Consider the following 15,542-nt stretch of genomic DNA (forward strand, 5'->3'; position numbering starts at 1 on the left):
CAATCAAACACAATAGTTCTTCCTCACAAAGGACTGACTGCCCTGAAAAAATTAAGATCCCGTTTCATTTTACATTCAGAGCTCGAAGGAAATCACAGAATATGATTTCATGCCAGTGTATGTGTTCTACCCAAGCCTTATCTCATCTTCTGAAGAATTCTGACCCGATACATCACCTATCCATGTTCTCCAGAGATGCTGCCTATGTATTTTTCTTATCCCATCTTTGCTCATCTAACATTTCTTTGATTTCATTTTCCCCAACTGCATTTATTGTTGTGGCAGCACGTTCCTCATTCTCACTATTCTCTCGAAAAAGATGCTCCATCTGTAATCACTACTTGATTTTTCAATACTTTCGTATAACATTGGCCTCTGGTCCTGCCCTACTCCACAATAGCACATATACTGTTAAACACCAAGAAAGAGTTGCTCTGACCATTAACACCAATTTACAATAATCGCATGTTTTCATTTTCTCCACTTTACCAGCAACAGCATCCCCTCCCAGCCCAGATTCTACCATCACCCACTAGGAATAATTTACAGCGGCCAATTTTCACATCTTTGGATGTGGGAGATAATAGGAACACCCAGAGGAAACCCACAAGGTGGCAGGAAGAAAGTTCAAGCTCCACCCAAGGTCGGGATTTGACCTGGGTCTCTAGTCCTGTAAGATGTGGTTCTACTAACTGCACCACCTCTCCTTCTTCTAAACTCGAATGAATATAGACCCAATCTGTCCACATAAGGCAATCCATTCCTATCCATACATATGGGCCTGTCCCACTTAGGCAACTGCAGGAGACTATGCGGTTGCCACATGTTCGTGGGTAGTTGCCGGGGAGTCGCCTTCATGGTCGTGAAGAGTTCCTGCATTCTGGGAACGAGTCGCGGCCTCATGTTGAAAAATTAGCGGCGACCAGAATGAAGCCGCCATGGAGAGTAATGAGAATTCTCGTGCCGTAGGTGGGTCGCCAGGAGGTCGAAGGTTGTCGTAGGTTGTAACCAGTGCTGACCGGTGAATTGCATTGGCTCATTGGGGGAAAAAAACATAAGCAGTAGTTTTCAGAACCAAGGATAACGGACCGGTAATGTTAATGTCCGCTTAGCTTCACAGCCGTGTATTCCCCGTACACTGTGTTTTCACCGTACAGTGCCAACCTTCCTGTTCATCGCGGGGTGTGTCTGTATGGCATTGGCTTTGCACTGTGTAAATTTAACTGACACAGCGCGCCCCCCGCTTGCCCTGTCCCCACTTAACGGGCTGGTGGAGGTGAAGGAGGAGGAAGGAGGGAGGGTGTGTGTGTGCGCGCGTGTGTGCGTGTCAGTCGCCGTTTTTTCCGTCGCCTGAAAAATTGCCTAAGTGGGACAGGCCCATAACTCTCAACCACAACATCCAGAATCTGACCAAGTGAAAAAGGGCAGGATATATTCAAAAAGCAGGGGTAAAATCTGAGAGTTAGGTTTGATATTGTCACATCCATATATGCACACCGCCCACTGAGAGAGACAGGGGCTAACCATGACCCCAAAGTTACAACAAATTATCTCAAATTACTGGTCAATTGTAGTCTCTTCATAGTTCAGATCAGTTACTGGCCCTGCAACTTTCAACTACTGTCAGGGTAACAGTATATGGTTGCACCACTATTGCCTGCCCCAACACCTTGTCTCCCCACGCCCACAGCCATCCCATGCACACAAATAACCTGTACCATTGCCCCTGCTGATGGGGACAACTTTTGCAATGCCCTGCGGCAGCTTGCCCCGTGCCAAACACAGAGAAAGCATTTACCTGTTGGCTAAGTTTCTTGAGGTAAGAAATAACACTGTAACTTAGTCCACAATCCATGCTGTTATCACTGATTAAGTTGGGAGCTCCCATCATTCGTAATGCTTTTTTCAATGGCTGCAAACCATACATGCAAGAACAAGACATGAGAAAGGATGACAAATTATATAAATCATCTTTGTATGATTTTGTTAATTATCACAAATAGGTAAGATTTTTTAATAAACATTTTGAAATCATGCAACATTAATTGCTGGGCATTTCTCACAATTGTGCAGGATGCGGAGCACACAGTGAAAGTGAGACGGACTGTGGCCCACTGTGGCAGTGGGTTTCCAGGGCCAGCTGCATGCAGCATGGGGAGGGTTTAATGACCAGCTGAGCATACTTTAACCCTCAGGTCTCCGTATTCCGAAATATCTAAACAGTGTAAGCTCTATCACTGCAACAGAGCAACAACTTAGTAGAGAGCAAGTCGGGATAGTGGTAATGCTGAGAACAAGTCACCTCAATGCATTACAGTGAAGTAATAAACATAGAAAACAGGAGGTCATTTATCCTTCAGCTCTGTTCCACCATTCAATGTCATCAAGGCTGATCAACCACTTCAGTCCCTCTCCCCATGCTTTTCCCATATCCCTCAATCCCTTTAAGCAATCCTCTTGAATGTATTTAACAAATTGGTCACCACTGTCTTCTGTGGCAGTTTGTTCCACAGGTTCCGTAACTTCTGAATGAAGAAATTACTCTCGATCTCAATTCCAAGTGCAATACCTCAAATCTCCAGCCATTGATACCAATTTATAATATTTTGATTTGGCCACATTTGGAATATTGAGTGAAGTATGGTCACACTACAGGGAGGATGTAGAGGCTTTGGAAAAAGTTCAGAGGAGGTTTACCAGAATTATGCCAGGATTAGGGGCATCGGCTACAGGGAGAGAATGGACAGGCTTGGATTATTTTCTCCAGAATGGCGGGAAGTTGCGGGGCAACCTGATAGAAGTATATAAAATTATGAGGCAGAGACAGGGTAGACAGTTAGCACACTTTGCCCGGGGTGGAAAAATCAAATACTAGAGGCCATAGCCTTAATGTGAGACAGTCAAAGTTCAAAGTAGATGCACGGGACATGTATTATTTTTAAAACAGAGGGTGGTGAGTGCCTGCAACAGCTGCCATGGATGGTGGTGGTGCTTACCCTAGATGTTGGACTAAATAGTCCTTTCCATGCTGTAAGATTTTATTATTCTTTTTGAGACGAACAGCAAGGCAATAGAAATAAAGTAGCAGTTTTAAAGTAGGTGCAGGAATAGGATACCTAATTATTAAGTATGTGAAGGCAACAAAGGCACAATTTCCTGAATAACCTCCTACCGTACCATTATATTATTCCTAGATATTACGTTGGAATCCACTTTTAACATTTTAATATAAATACTGCAACCCATGTAATGTTAGATGTAGCAGCTCTACACTGCATTTGCATTATTCAACAGCCCTGCACAAACATCACCAGCAAAGATCATAGAGCGGAGCAAGATACTCCACTCCTGCCTAATCCAATGCACTGAGGTTTAGTGCGTAACGGCCACCATCTCAGAACCAGTGATGGACGGGGCAATGTTCACAACTTTTTGCAGTCTTTTCCGCTCCTGGGCATTCAAGTTGCCGAACCAGGCCATGATGCAACCAGTCAATATGTTCTCTACTGTACACCATCAAGAGAATCCTCTCTGACATACTGAATCTCCGTAATCTTCTCATGAAGTAATAATAATAATAATGGATGGGATTTATATAGCGCCTTTCTAGAATACTCAAGGCGCTTGAAGTAGAGGCGTTGATGTGTTTTATTTATAATTGCATCAGTGTGCTGGACTCTGCACGTCTTTGGAATATGGGATGAAACAGAAGCAACTGGTGAAAACCCTCGCGGTCACATGGAGAATGTACAAACTCCGTACAGACAGCAAACCTAGTCAGGATCGAACCCAGGTCTCTGGTGCTGTAACTCCACCGTTGCACCACCGTGCCGCCCAAACTTTAAAGTGCTGAAAGTGTTGCTGAAACAAGTTGCTATGAATCTATGTGTAGGAAGGAACTGCAGATGCTGGTTTAAACTGAAGATAGACACAAAATTCTGGAGTAACTCAACAGGACAGACTCCATCTCTGGAGAGAATGTCTCGACCTGAAACGTCACCACATCCTTTTCTCCAGAGACGCTGTCTGAACCGCTGAGTCACTCTAGCTTTTTGGCTCTATCTTTGCTATGAATCTATTCAGTTTCCTTCAGTTTTAGCACAGTATTGGAGAATATTTATTTATATGTAAATCTGAACCGATTTTTTCAAAGGGACACTAAAATGTTTGATAATCATTTATAGTCTATTAATACGTAATTTTCTGATCCAAAATATTCCAAAGATGTTTGGCTTTGTACGGCCTGTTTAAAAAAATGCACCTGATGTGGAGGGAGTGATTGAGAAAGTGGGAAAACTTGGAACTAGTGTCAACGGTTGATTGATGGTTGACATGGACTCAGTGGGCCTGTTTCTGTGTTGTATCTCGAAATAAAACTATATATAACTAATAACCCTGTAGAATTTGAAATGGTCATGCAAACTTGCAATGAAGCTTGAAATTAGTCACCAGGAGATTAGAAAAAGTATTTTAAGAGAGCAAAAAATCCCCCTCCCTCTTATTACCATATCAGTATTAATAATCCTATCCGTACAAAGACTAAAAATGCCTAAACCAATTCAGCTGTAAACTGTGAAATCCAATAACCTATTGTGATACGGTGAATAAAAATATAATTATTTATTATTTTGAGATCTCTTACAAGAACAACATGAAAGTTGCTTTTCCACCTTTATTTGTTTTTAGGCTGGATTAAGAATAAATAGGACTGTGAACAGAGTTTATGAATTATATTTCCATTCCTGTATACTACATATACATTACCATTTACATTTGCCGCTAGCTTCTATTTAATATTAGCAACCTATAATTAGGTTGTTATAGACTGCACATGTTTCTTCCTAAATCATAAGGAGAAATTAGCCTCATATTTTCCCATAAAACTAAAAAATATTGTACCCCTGTAGTCTTCTCTGGATGAGTATGTACATATATTGATGTCAAACAGCAACATTAGAAAAACATTATTTTGTTCTCCTTCGGTGTGGCGCTGCCCTCTGAGAATTCTGCTCTATGATCTTTGCTGAGAACAAAGCTGGCAAAGCATTGTCTCTCTTTTACAATATGTATGATGCACATATTTAAGTTGTGGTTTTCCAATCACTGATGTGACCACTGGTCGGAGTTGGAAACAGTGGCTATTGAAAACACACACCCATAAACAATATGGATAATTGTAAATGACATCTGCGCCGCCGCATTTACAAATGTTTCATACAATAAAGCTGATATAAGGTACATAGGGTGGGTAGCTATTAATTCTAGACAACAGATTAAAAAAATAATCTAACCTCATTAAATTCACTCGGGGTGTATTGTGATGTGTTCTACTGTATGAAGTGTACAGCAACACTTGCACTTCCAGAGTGGTCTATCGTGTAGTTTCTTCAGCGGACCATAAATTAATTTTAAGAGCAAAACAAAGTGCTGGAAAACTCAGCAGGTCAGGCTGGATCTACGGAGCGTCCGAAGAAGGGTCTCGACCCAAAACGTCACCTATTCCTTCTCTCCAGAGATGCTGCCTGACCCGCTGAGTTACTGCGGCATTTTGTGTCTATCTATGGAGGGAATGGCTAGGCAACGTTTAGGGTCGGGTCCATTCTTCAGAGATATTTTTACGGGGTTCGGAAAGATCGAAAGTTTCGCTTGTATTTAAATATGTTACGAATATAACTAGTAGTGTGGAAGAAAATCCCATGAGCCATAATTGCCACATACATACCCAAAAGTAGAAATGTAGAAAGTTACAGTACATTAAAAAAATATATATATTACAAGCTTTGTTGTCTCCTTGTACCAATCAAACGCTAAATTAAAAACTCTATATTTTGAAAATGGGCGAAGCAAAAAGTAGCATGAAAGGCTTATCCTAAAATAATTAATCGGAAGGGTGTGATTTTCAGTTATCATTCAGTCAGTGAGTTGCAGATGTAGATGTGGACGACATGACGGCTATCACGAGCACATCAAGATGGCTCAAAAAATTACCCATGACGTACTATGGCTTTTTTGCCGAGTGGAGTCTCTTGCTCCGCTCTATGATCTTTGATCACCAGTACTGATCTACACATTACCGTATTTCCTGGCAGTGAAGTCACACCTGCGTCGAAGGTGCCCCATTTTGAGTGGATAAATTTTGAAAAAAAAGGCTAGCGGGACAGGATCAAGGGTTTGGTTTAGTCCAAGGGTCGGCAACCTTTTTTGCATAGATCGCTTGCGTCTCCGGAACTAGCTGCAGTTCCCAGATGGCCTGCGCCGGGACTGGTTGTAGCGCCCAGGTCGCCTGCGAGCCCGGCGACTAGCTGCAGTTCCCAGGTCACCTGCGAGCCCCGGGTCTAGCTGCAGTTCTGTTGTCCGGTCCCGGCGGCCGTTCACTGCCACTCAAGTTACTGAGTGAGTTGCTGGCATGATCCCCGACCCCCTCCTTCTCAACGCTCCTGCCCATCCTGCTGACCCGGGGCAGACTCCCCACACGCTGTGGAAAGAGCTCTCTTCCCCCACTGTAAAAGTGCTGTCCTTTTACAGCCGATGTACTGAGGGATAGCCAAGTCTATCTTTCTTGGCTAACAATCTAATCTTCGGCCTCCAAGACGCAGGTGAATTTTCGGGCCTTACTTTAGGGTAAAAATTAGCGTCTTCATTGTGGGAAATATGGCATATTCTGTCAACCCTAAACCAACACTAGCAACAAAGCATTTTCTAGGAACTGAATGTACATTGATCATTGCTATAACAGAAAACAGCAAAAGCTCAGCTTTTCAGCATTTACTACATACCACCATGTAGTAGGGAGGCATTGTCTTCAAGTAATTATCAAAGGTTTGGCGCCACTTCAGATTTGGTTTTAGTTTATGAACTTTGAACAAATCATCTGTTGAGAATAATAATCTGATTAATTAACCCCCAATATAAATTATATAAAAGCAGTAGTTAATTCAATCAAACAACAGTTGGCAATAGTTTAATCAACAAAGATGTGGCTTGACGGCAATGATGTTACAAGATGAATTATTATTTAGAGTCATAGTTATAAGTACAGAAACATGCCTTTCAGACCAATTCATCCAACTAGTCTCATTCGCCTGTTTGGCTAATATCCCCCTCAACATGCGCCTGTCCAAACATAATTTAAATATTGTAATTCAGTGTGTGATGTACCAGGTCCTGGGTGCCTCCCACTTTCCGAGTTTATTACTATTTGCCTTTCACTTTTTAGAGCCAAAGCAAACAACCTCAACATTTATCACATTATACTGCATCGTGCAAACATTTGCCTACTCACACAAATTGTCAAAAATCACATGGGAACCCCTGTATCCTCCTCACTGATCACATTTTTCCTCCATTCCCTCCACCCCTAGTATTGCCTCATTTGCAGATTTCAAAACGTTAATTTCCTTATTAAAATCATGGATTGATATTATGGATAGCCAGAACCCACACACTGCACACTGCAGCACCTGTACAATAAAAAAGATCCATACATTTCTTTAAGAAGGAACTGCAAATGCTGGAACAATCGAAGGAAAACAAAAATGCAGGAGAAACTCAGCGGGTGAGGCAGCATCTATGGAGCGAAGGAATGGGTGACGTTTCAGGTCGAGACCCTTCTTCAGACTGAAGGGTCTCGACCCGAAATGTCACCCATTCCTTCGCTCCATAGATGCTGCCTCACCCGCTGAGTATCTCCAGCATTTTTGTCTACCATACATTTCTTTCACTATTTTCTGTTAACTAATTCCCAATAAATACTAGTGTATTCACATGCATCAAATTTGCTTTCTAACTTCTTATACCATAAATGCCATGACTGGTTAATGCACTGCATAAATGCAGTGACTAGTGGGGTACCGCAAGGCTCGGTGCTGGGACCGCAGCTATTTACAATACACATCAATGATTTAGATGAAGGGATTCAAAGTAACATTAGCAAATTTGCAGGTGACACAAAGCTGGGTGGCAGTGTGAACTGTGAGGAGGATGCTATGGGAATGCAGGGTGACTTGGACAGGTTGGGTGAGTGGGCAGATGCATGGCAGATGCAGTTTAATGTGGATTAATGTGAGGTTATCCACTTTGGTAGCAAAAACAGGAAGGTAGATTACTATCGAAATGGTGTCAAATTGGGAAAAGGGGAAGTACAACGGGATCTGGGGGTCCTTGTTCATCAGTCAATGAAAGTAAGCATGCAGGTACAGCAGGCAGTGAAGAAAGCGAATGGCATGTTGGTCTTTATAACAAGAGGTTGAGTATAGAAGCAAAGAGGTCCTTCTACAGTTGTATAGGGCCCTAGTGAGACCACACCTGGAGTATGGTGTGCAGTTTTAGTCCCCTAATTTGAGGAAGGACATTCTTGCTATTGATGGAATGCAGCGTAGGTTTACACAGTTAATTCCTGGGATGGCGAGACTGTCATATGCTGAGAAAGTGGGCTTGTATACTCTGGAGGTTAGAAGGATGAGAGGATATCTTATTGAAACATATAAGATTATTAAGGGTTTGGACAAGCTAGAGGCAGGAATCATGTTCCCGATGTTGGGGGAGTCCAGAACCAGGGGCCAGTTTAAGAATAAGCCATTTAGAACGGAAACTAGGAAACACTTTTTCTCAGTGAGTTGTGAGTCTGTGGAATTCTTTGCCTCAGAGGGCAGTGGAGGCCAGTTTTCTGGATACTTTCAAGAGAGAGCTAGATGGGGCTCATAAAGATAGCGGAGTCATGGGATATGGGGAGAAGGCAAGAACGGGGTACTGATTGGGGATGATCAGCCATGATCACATTGAATGGCGGTGCTGGCTCGAAAGGCCAAATGGCCTACTCCTGCACCTGTCTATTGTTTATTGGTTGAGTGCTGTAGACCCGTACAACTCCAATCCTACCTCAGCCACAGAATACTATGGATCACCTCTTGCACTATTATGGACTTATTCTTTTCTAATTTTTTTTGTTGTCTTTTTTCCTTTCACTGATTTGTAGAATGTGTAATTTATGTATAATTTATATATTATTTGTTTTTGTGCATTTGTCAGAGTTTATGTGCCTGCGAGCAAGATTTTTATTGTACCTGAAACTCAAGGTATTTGTGCTTATGACAAATTCGACTTTACTGGCACAGGAGATGCAACATGGCAAAAAGATCAAATGCGATCACTTGAACGGCAGCAACCACATATGACAGAGGCAAATAGTTATTTAAGATCGTTGATCATAAGTGATAGAAGAATTAGGCCGTTCGGCCTATCAAGTCTACTCCGCCATTCAATCGTGGCTGATCTATCTCTCCCTCCTGACTCCATTCTCCTGCCTTCTCCCCATAACCTCTGACACCCGTACTAATCATGTAGAAATGAGATGAACGTTATACTTGACAAACTACAGAAAATCTGGGAGCTGCTATAATTGCTAATTTTACTTGAACTAGAACAGAATCATTTTACTGACTAACAAAAATTGGAAGAATTGAGCAAAGTGGCAATTAATGGTTCCATAAGTCTCAATTGTTCACAGCTCAGCTCAAAATTTTGCATTTGCCTGACCAAACATGACAAGTCTGCAAAGATCAGATCAGATGCCTCTACATCTGTGGAGGGATTGAATTCATTTTGCCTCCAGCCCCTCAATGTAATGCTCATGAATGCCATAATAATGCCAATCTTAGTCATTTGAATAACTATCTCAGTCCTGCAGGAGGAGTGTCCTGGTAAACTAATAATTTTAATGTTTAAAATTATTTTTAAAGTTGTTTATGCCATTATTAATTCTTTTTTTTGTAAGTTTTAATATCTGTTTGAATTATTTTTAACCGTCTTTCAACACTGTGTCGGAGGGCATCAGGTTCCAGGGGCTGAACCTCGGCTCACGCCACCTGCCATGTGAGTACCACGGGTCTGCTCTTTCTGTCTTCTGCATCCGATAAGTGCAGGACAATGTCACAGACAGAGTTTGAACATCAAGGTTGATTCAGTATAATCTGTTCCTATTAAAAAGGCACGATAAATAAATCTACAGCAACTTTAAATATTTGATTTAAATTCTTTGTTGACCGTTTTACTAAGTATATTACATTTGTGTACGTTTACAAACCAATAGTTGACATTGCATATGAACATACCAAGCTGTGGGAGTAGTACTGGGTAGTTGTAAGGCATTACAAAGAGATTCACACAGGTTAACGTTGTACTTGCTTTGAGGTAACCGAATGGATGTCCCAGGTCACTATATTTTCCACTACTGCTTACAAACACCTGGGGGAAAAGTTTGAAAGAAAATCAATAAAGCAATGTACTGCTTTATACAATTAATTAATGGTGTTATTTGAAAGGAAAAGGCAATGAAGATAAAATTTACAAGGCCATGAGGAAAGAACAGGGAAGTCAAATTAATTTCAAATAGCTGGTACAGAACAATGAAATGAATGGCCTCACATTGCACTGAATGACTCCATTGTTTGCACAACTAGTGCAATCATAGTATTTATCACTGTTTTTGAATAAGGTTCAGTAATTTCAGACCGATTTATTTCAGGATCCTTGATTCTTTGGTGCCTTCCTCCAGATGAGAAGATGCTTTCATTATCCTACAGCCAAATCAAAGACAACCAATTTAATTCACATTTAGAGAGTCGGCATTTAAAACCAGCCCTAATTGTCCCTGAAGGTTACTATTGTTAGAGTCAATCACATTGATCAGTCTTGAGTCACATATCCATATAAGCAGGAAAGGATGGCAACTAAAAACAACCTGATTTTCACTGAAATGAGCATGGTTGATGAGTGGTCTGAGAGTTTTGTGCTGAGAAATCTCACAGAGCAAGTATCAGAGGTAGCCTCCTGGCATGGGCTCCAGCTGGTAAAATCCCTGTCTGGAGACTGTGGCAATGCACAATAATGTAAAACACTTTCTGCAGATAAACAGATTTAAAAAGTTTTATTTTGAAAGTCATTCAGAAAAACACGTCACCCCCAAAAAGGCAACATGATTGCACCTTTCTTTTCAAGACAAAAGATCTTCCAGTCCCATGCCAAGAAGGCATTTGCTCCATGCCCATCAAGAACAGCCACTGCAAATCAAGTTCATGCACACCTATCTGTCTCTAATAAAAGTAAAATCTAAGAAGGAGGGTGTGGCAAAAATTGTTAATCAACAAATCTTATCACTGTGCTTGTTCCAGCTTCAATCTGTCTCACATTTCTCCAAATGTATACATGCAAATGAGAACAGTACACATGTACGTTTTGGAGGTGAACCTGGATCTGAACTTGGGCCAAGATCAGATTCAGCTGCCCACAGTAGCATGGTTGCCGAACCCAGCTTCAGGCGTATTCCTACAATCTACAAGCTGTCCATGCAATTAATTCCTGACTGATTCCTGGGATGTCAGGACTTTCATATGAAGAAAGACTGGATAGACTCGGTTTGTACTCGCTGGAATTTAAAAGATTGAGGGGGGATCTTATAGAAACGTACAAAATTCTTAAGGGGTTGGACAGGCTAGATGCAGGAAGATTGTTCCTGATGTTGGGGAAGTCCAGAACAAGGGGTCACAGTTTAAGGATAAGGGGGAAATCTTTTAGGACCGAGATGAGGAAAACTTTTTTCACACAGAGAGTGGTGAATCTCTGGAATTCTCTCCCGCAGAAGGTAGTTGAGGCCAGTTCATTGGCTATATTTAAGAGGGAGTTAGATGTGGCCCTTGTGGCTAAAGGGATCAGGGGCTATGGAGAGAAGGCAGGTACAGGATACTGAGTTGGATGATCAGCCATGATCATATTGAATGGCGGTGCAGGCTTGAAGGGCAGAATGGCCTACTCCTGCACCTATTTTCTATGTTTCTAATTATATGGGGCAAAAGCAGACTTTATGCTGGTGGTGTTTGGGGTTGAGAAGTACTTGATGGCAGGGTAGACCCATCCCATACGCTGGATGCTGTGCACTATGGCTACAATAATAGTAGACTGGGAAGTCAAGGATCTTCTTCAACAAAATGTAACAAGAGAGATTGTAATTAAGCCATTTAATGTATGCCACTCTCTCACACACATCAATGATATAAATGGCAAGATAAATACTTCTACATGTGTAGGAAGGAACTGCAGATGCTGGTTTAAACCGAAGATAGACTCAATATGCTGGAATAACTCAGTAGGACAGGCAGTATCTCTGGAGAGAAGGAATAGGTTCTCTCCTTCTCTCCAGAGATGCTGCCTGTCCCACTGAGTTACTCCAGCATTTTGTCTCTATAAACACTTCTAATGTTGCTCTGCGGATGCATATGTCAGGATATTTGAAGAACGGCTTGTTCCTCTTCAAACAAAGTAGCACCTGGAACTGCAAAAGAGTCATTTTAATGAGGTGAAGATAGTCTTGAATGGATGTTTTAACAAGAGCAAGAGGACTCTAGCAGCATGGTATATGTAGATGTACATCACCCACCTGAGCGCTCTGCAGTTGTATAGCAGGCAGCATTCCACTCCCTGTCAATATTACAGGAAGAATAAATATGAGCATGGCCTAAAGGAAATATCCATAGTCATAAATAAATACAGAATAAACAGTCACTGCTGCAGTAATGCACTTACCTGCCAGCAGGCGTGAGGAGATTTGCGCTCTAGAATGTACTGGGTCAAAGGTGAAGGTTCAAGTTCATATTTGTCAAAGGGTAATTTATCAATGACCATTGGATCACAATCAGCACAGGAGAACCTTACCACAGGATGAGCAACACGTGGAGGCTGAGGATCAAACACAAGGCGCATGATTAGCGGTTACATATTTCTGTTATAGATGAACAAAGGAAATAGACAAAGTGAAGATGAATGGGATTCACATCGGAGGACGGGGTGGCATGACGTGCACGCCCTTGTGCTGTAATACTCTATGCACCTACATTAAATTAAATTACCAGGATAGTATTCCAAAAGGCCAGAATTCTTGAAGATAAGCAAAGTATTGGTTTAAATATCTGCCATTTCCTTATTTCTGTTATTAATTCTCAATCTCCAGAGATCCCATACTTTCTACTCACTTTTTACATATACATAGAACATTCTGCTGTTTGTTTTCATATTACATGCTTGTTTACTCTCATTTATTGGGCTTTTCAGCCTCCTAGTTCCTGACAATGCCGCTCACTGGTCCACCACCATGCATTAGCTTTTGAGTTGTGCACGCATTGGAGGATGCAGAATAGATTCACAATTATGTTGCCTAGATGAGGGGTCATTAGATATTTGGAGGCATTGACAAACTTGGATTGTTTTGTCTGGAAACAAGAGGCTATGGGGAAACCTGATAGAAGTATATAAAATTATTGCATAGATAGGGGTCGACAGTCTCAGAGTGAAAATGTCTCAGAAATTGCCTTTTCTCAGAGTGATAATGTAAAATACTAAATAGCATAGTTTTAAGGTCAGGTCAGAGAGGGAAAGTTAAAAAGAGATGTGTTTGGCAACAAAGTTTTTAATTTTACAAAGTGATAGATGCCTGAAACATGCAGCCATGGGTGGAGGTGGAAGGAGATATGTTAGTGGCATTTAAGTGGTTTTAGATATGAAGGGAACGGAAGGATCTGGATTGTGTGCAGGCAGAAGAAACTAGTTCAATCTGTTGTCATGTCCAGGACAGAAAATGTGGGCCGAGGGGCCTGTTCTCGTTCCACTTATCATTTCAATTTTACTACAGGTGGATCATTGTATTATAGCACAGAAACAGGTCTTGGTGGACACCTTGCATATTCTACCATTTTAACATCCAGTCCCTTTGTGCCTCCATTCACCATCTTTCCCATGGATGTCCAGTCTCTATACGCTTCCATCGCCATCAAGACGACCTTAGGACCCATTGTTTGTCTCTTGAACAATAATCCATGTGTGTGTGTGTGGGTGTGTGTGTGTGTGTGTGTGTGTGTGTGTGTGTGTGTGTGTGTGTTTGTGTGTGTGTGTGTGTGCGTGCGTGTGGCCGCAGGTCAACCGCCCCCCCCCCCCGCACAACTGCGCGTTGAGGGGACGGGACCCAACGGGTCCCACTTGGTCTAGTATTATACTAAAACTCTTCCCTTTGTTTCCGTGTGTTTGCAGGGTTGTGTTGGCTTTCTTTTAATCTCCTTAATTTGTATCTTCTTCCAAAACGCTGGGCCACAGCCTTCCCATTTTTACACATGCTACTCACATTTTTTCCTTCGACGGGATAAATATTTTCCCGTCGCATTCCAACCTATATTTCCAAAGTTTAAGTTTTAAATTTTAATTGTTCATTTAAAAAAATTAACTGCTTTTCAGTGGGAGAATCTTGCAACACTCTCCATTGATGATGTCAATGCCAGCTCATGGACATCCAATCACAATGGATCTCATTTACATATGACATCACAATGGGACAGGGGTAGGAGATTGCAAGCTTCACACGATTCCACAAATGCAATCAACCTGCCGTGCACAATCAAATGAGATCAAATAGAACAAGTTGTCCTTCCCCCTCCCTCTCTGCCCCCCTCCCTCCCTCTCTGCCCCCCCCCCCTCCCTCTCGAGGGAGTGGTGAGTATTGGGACCTATGGGTGAGTGGTGGAGTGTTGAGTTTGGGGACCAGCCCTCCCCTGTGACGCCGCACACACCCCCCCCCCCCCCCTTACAATTCAATCTCTAGCCCCCTCCTCCCTCTACCCCCTCGCTCTCTAACCGCGCCTGCGCAGTTGGGGTCTATGCGTGTGGATAGGGCGGGGGGCGGGGGGGGGGGGGGGGGGGGGGGGGAAAGGAGCAAATGAACAATATTAATATAATATCAAGGGGGGGTTAGTGTGTGTGGGAGATGGTTAGTGTGTGTGTGACGCCGCAGGCCCCCCCCCCCGCCCGCGTTGAGGGGACGGGACGGCATTTCCTTCCATTGCTACGCAGACGATACACAACTCTATCTCCCCCCTGAAGCCCAAAAACCAATCAAATCTACTTAACCTTACCCACTGCCTCGAGGATATAAAGTGCTGGATGGCCCAGAACTTCCTCCAACTAAATGAGAGTAAGTCTGAGATCCTTCTCGGCCCCTCGGACTCAATCAAAATGATAGCAGGCAGTCTTGGAAGCCTTACCCCACTACTCAAACCTCACGTCAAAAACCTCAAGCTAGCTTCTTTCAGCTTCGGATGATAGCTAAAATAAAACAATTCCACCACTTTGATGACCTCGAAAAGATCATCCACACATTTATCTCCTCCCGCCTAGATTACTGCAACTCTCTTTACACTGGCATCAGCCAATCTTCCCTATCCCGCCTGCAACTGGTCCAAAACGCCACAGCGAGATTTCTGACGGGCACCCGAAAAAGGGACCACATCACCCCGATTCTGGCCTCTCTCCACTGGCTCCCTGTGCGGTTCCGTATACATTTCAAGACCCTCCTCTATGTCTACAAAGCCCTCAATGGGCTTGCCCCCTCCTACATCAAAAGTCTTCTCACCCACCACTCCACCTCCAGGTCCCTCAGATCGGCCGACTTGGGGCTGCTGAATATCCCGCTGTCTAGGCATAAGCTTAGGGGTGAGCGCGCCTTTGCG

The 15,542-nt window shown here is 42.7% G+C and overlaps 1 protein-coding gene across 1 annotated transcript in view; it reads right to left on the bottom strand.

The window, feature by feature from the left end:
- LOC116978906 (integrator complex subunit 6-like) overlaps positions 1–15,542 on the bottom strand; it is a 92,806-nt gene that overhangs the window by 27,042 nt on the left and 50,222 nt on the right. Inside the window, exons 8-11 of the mRNA XM_033030186.1 lie at positions 12,577–12,729; positions 10,110–10,242; positions 6,777–6,871; positions 1,799–1,912 (exon numbers count right to left, since the gene is read on the bottom strand). Coding sequence (XP_032886077.1) covers positions 1,799–1,912; positions 6,777–6,871; positions 10,110–10,242; positions 12,577–12,729 — 495 coding nt within the window. The remainder of the gene's footprint in view (positions 1–1,798; positions 1,913–6,776; positions 6,872–10,109; positions 10,243–12,576; positions 12,730–15,542) is intronic.

The sequence above is a fragment of the Amblyraja radiata genome, chromosome 12 (genome assembly GCF_010909765.2).
Source record: "Amblyraja radiata isolate CabotCenter1 chromosome 12, sAmbRad1.1.pri, whole genome shotgun sequence".
NCBI lineage: Eukaryota > Metazoa > Chordata > Chondrichthyes > Rajiformes > Rajidae > Amblyraja > Amblyraja radiata.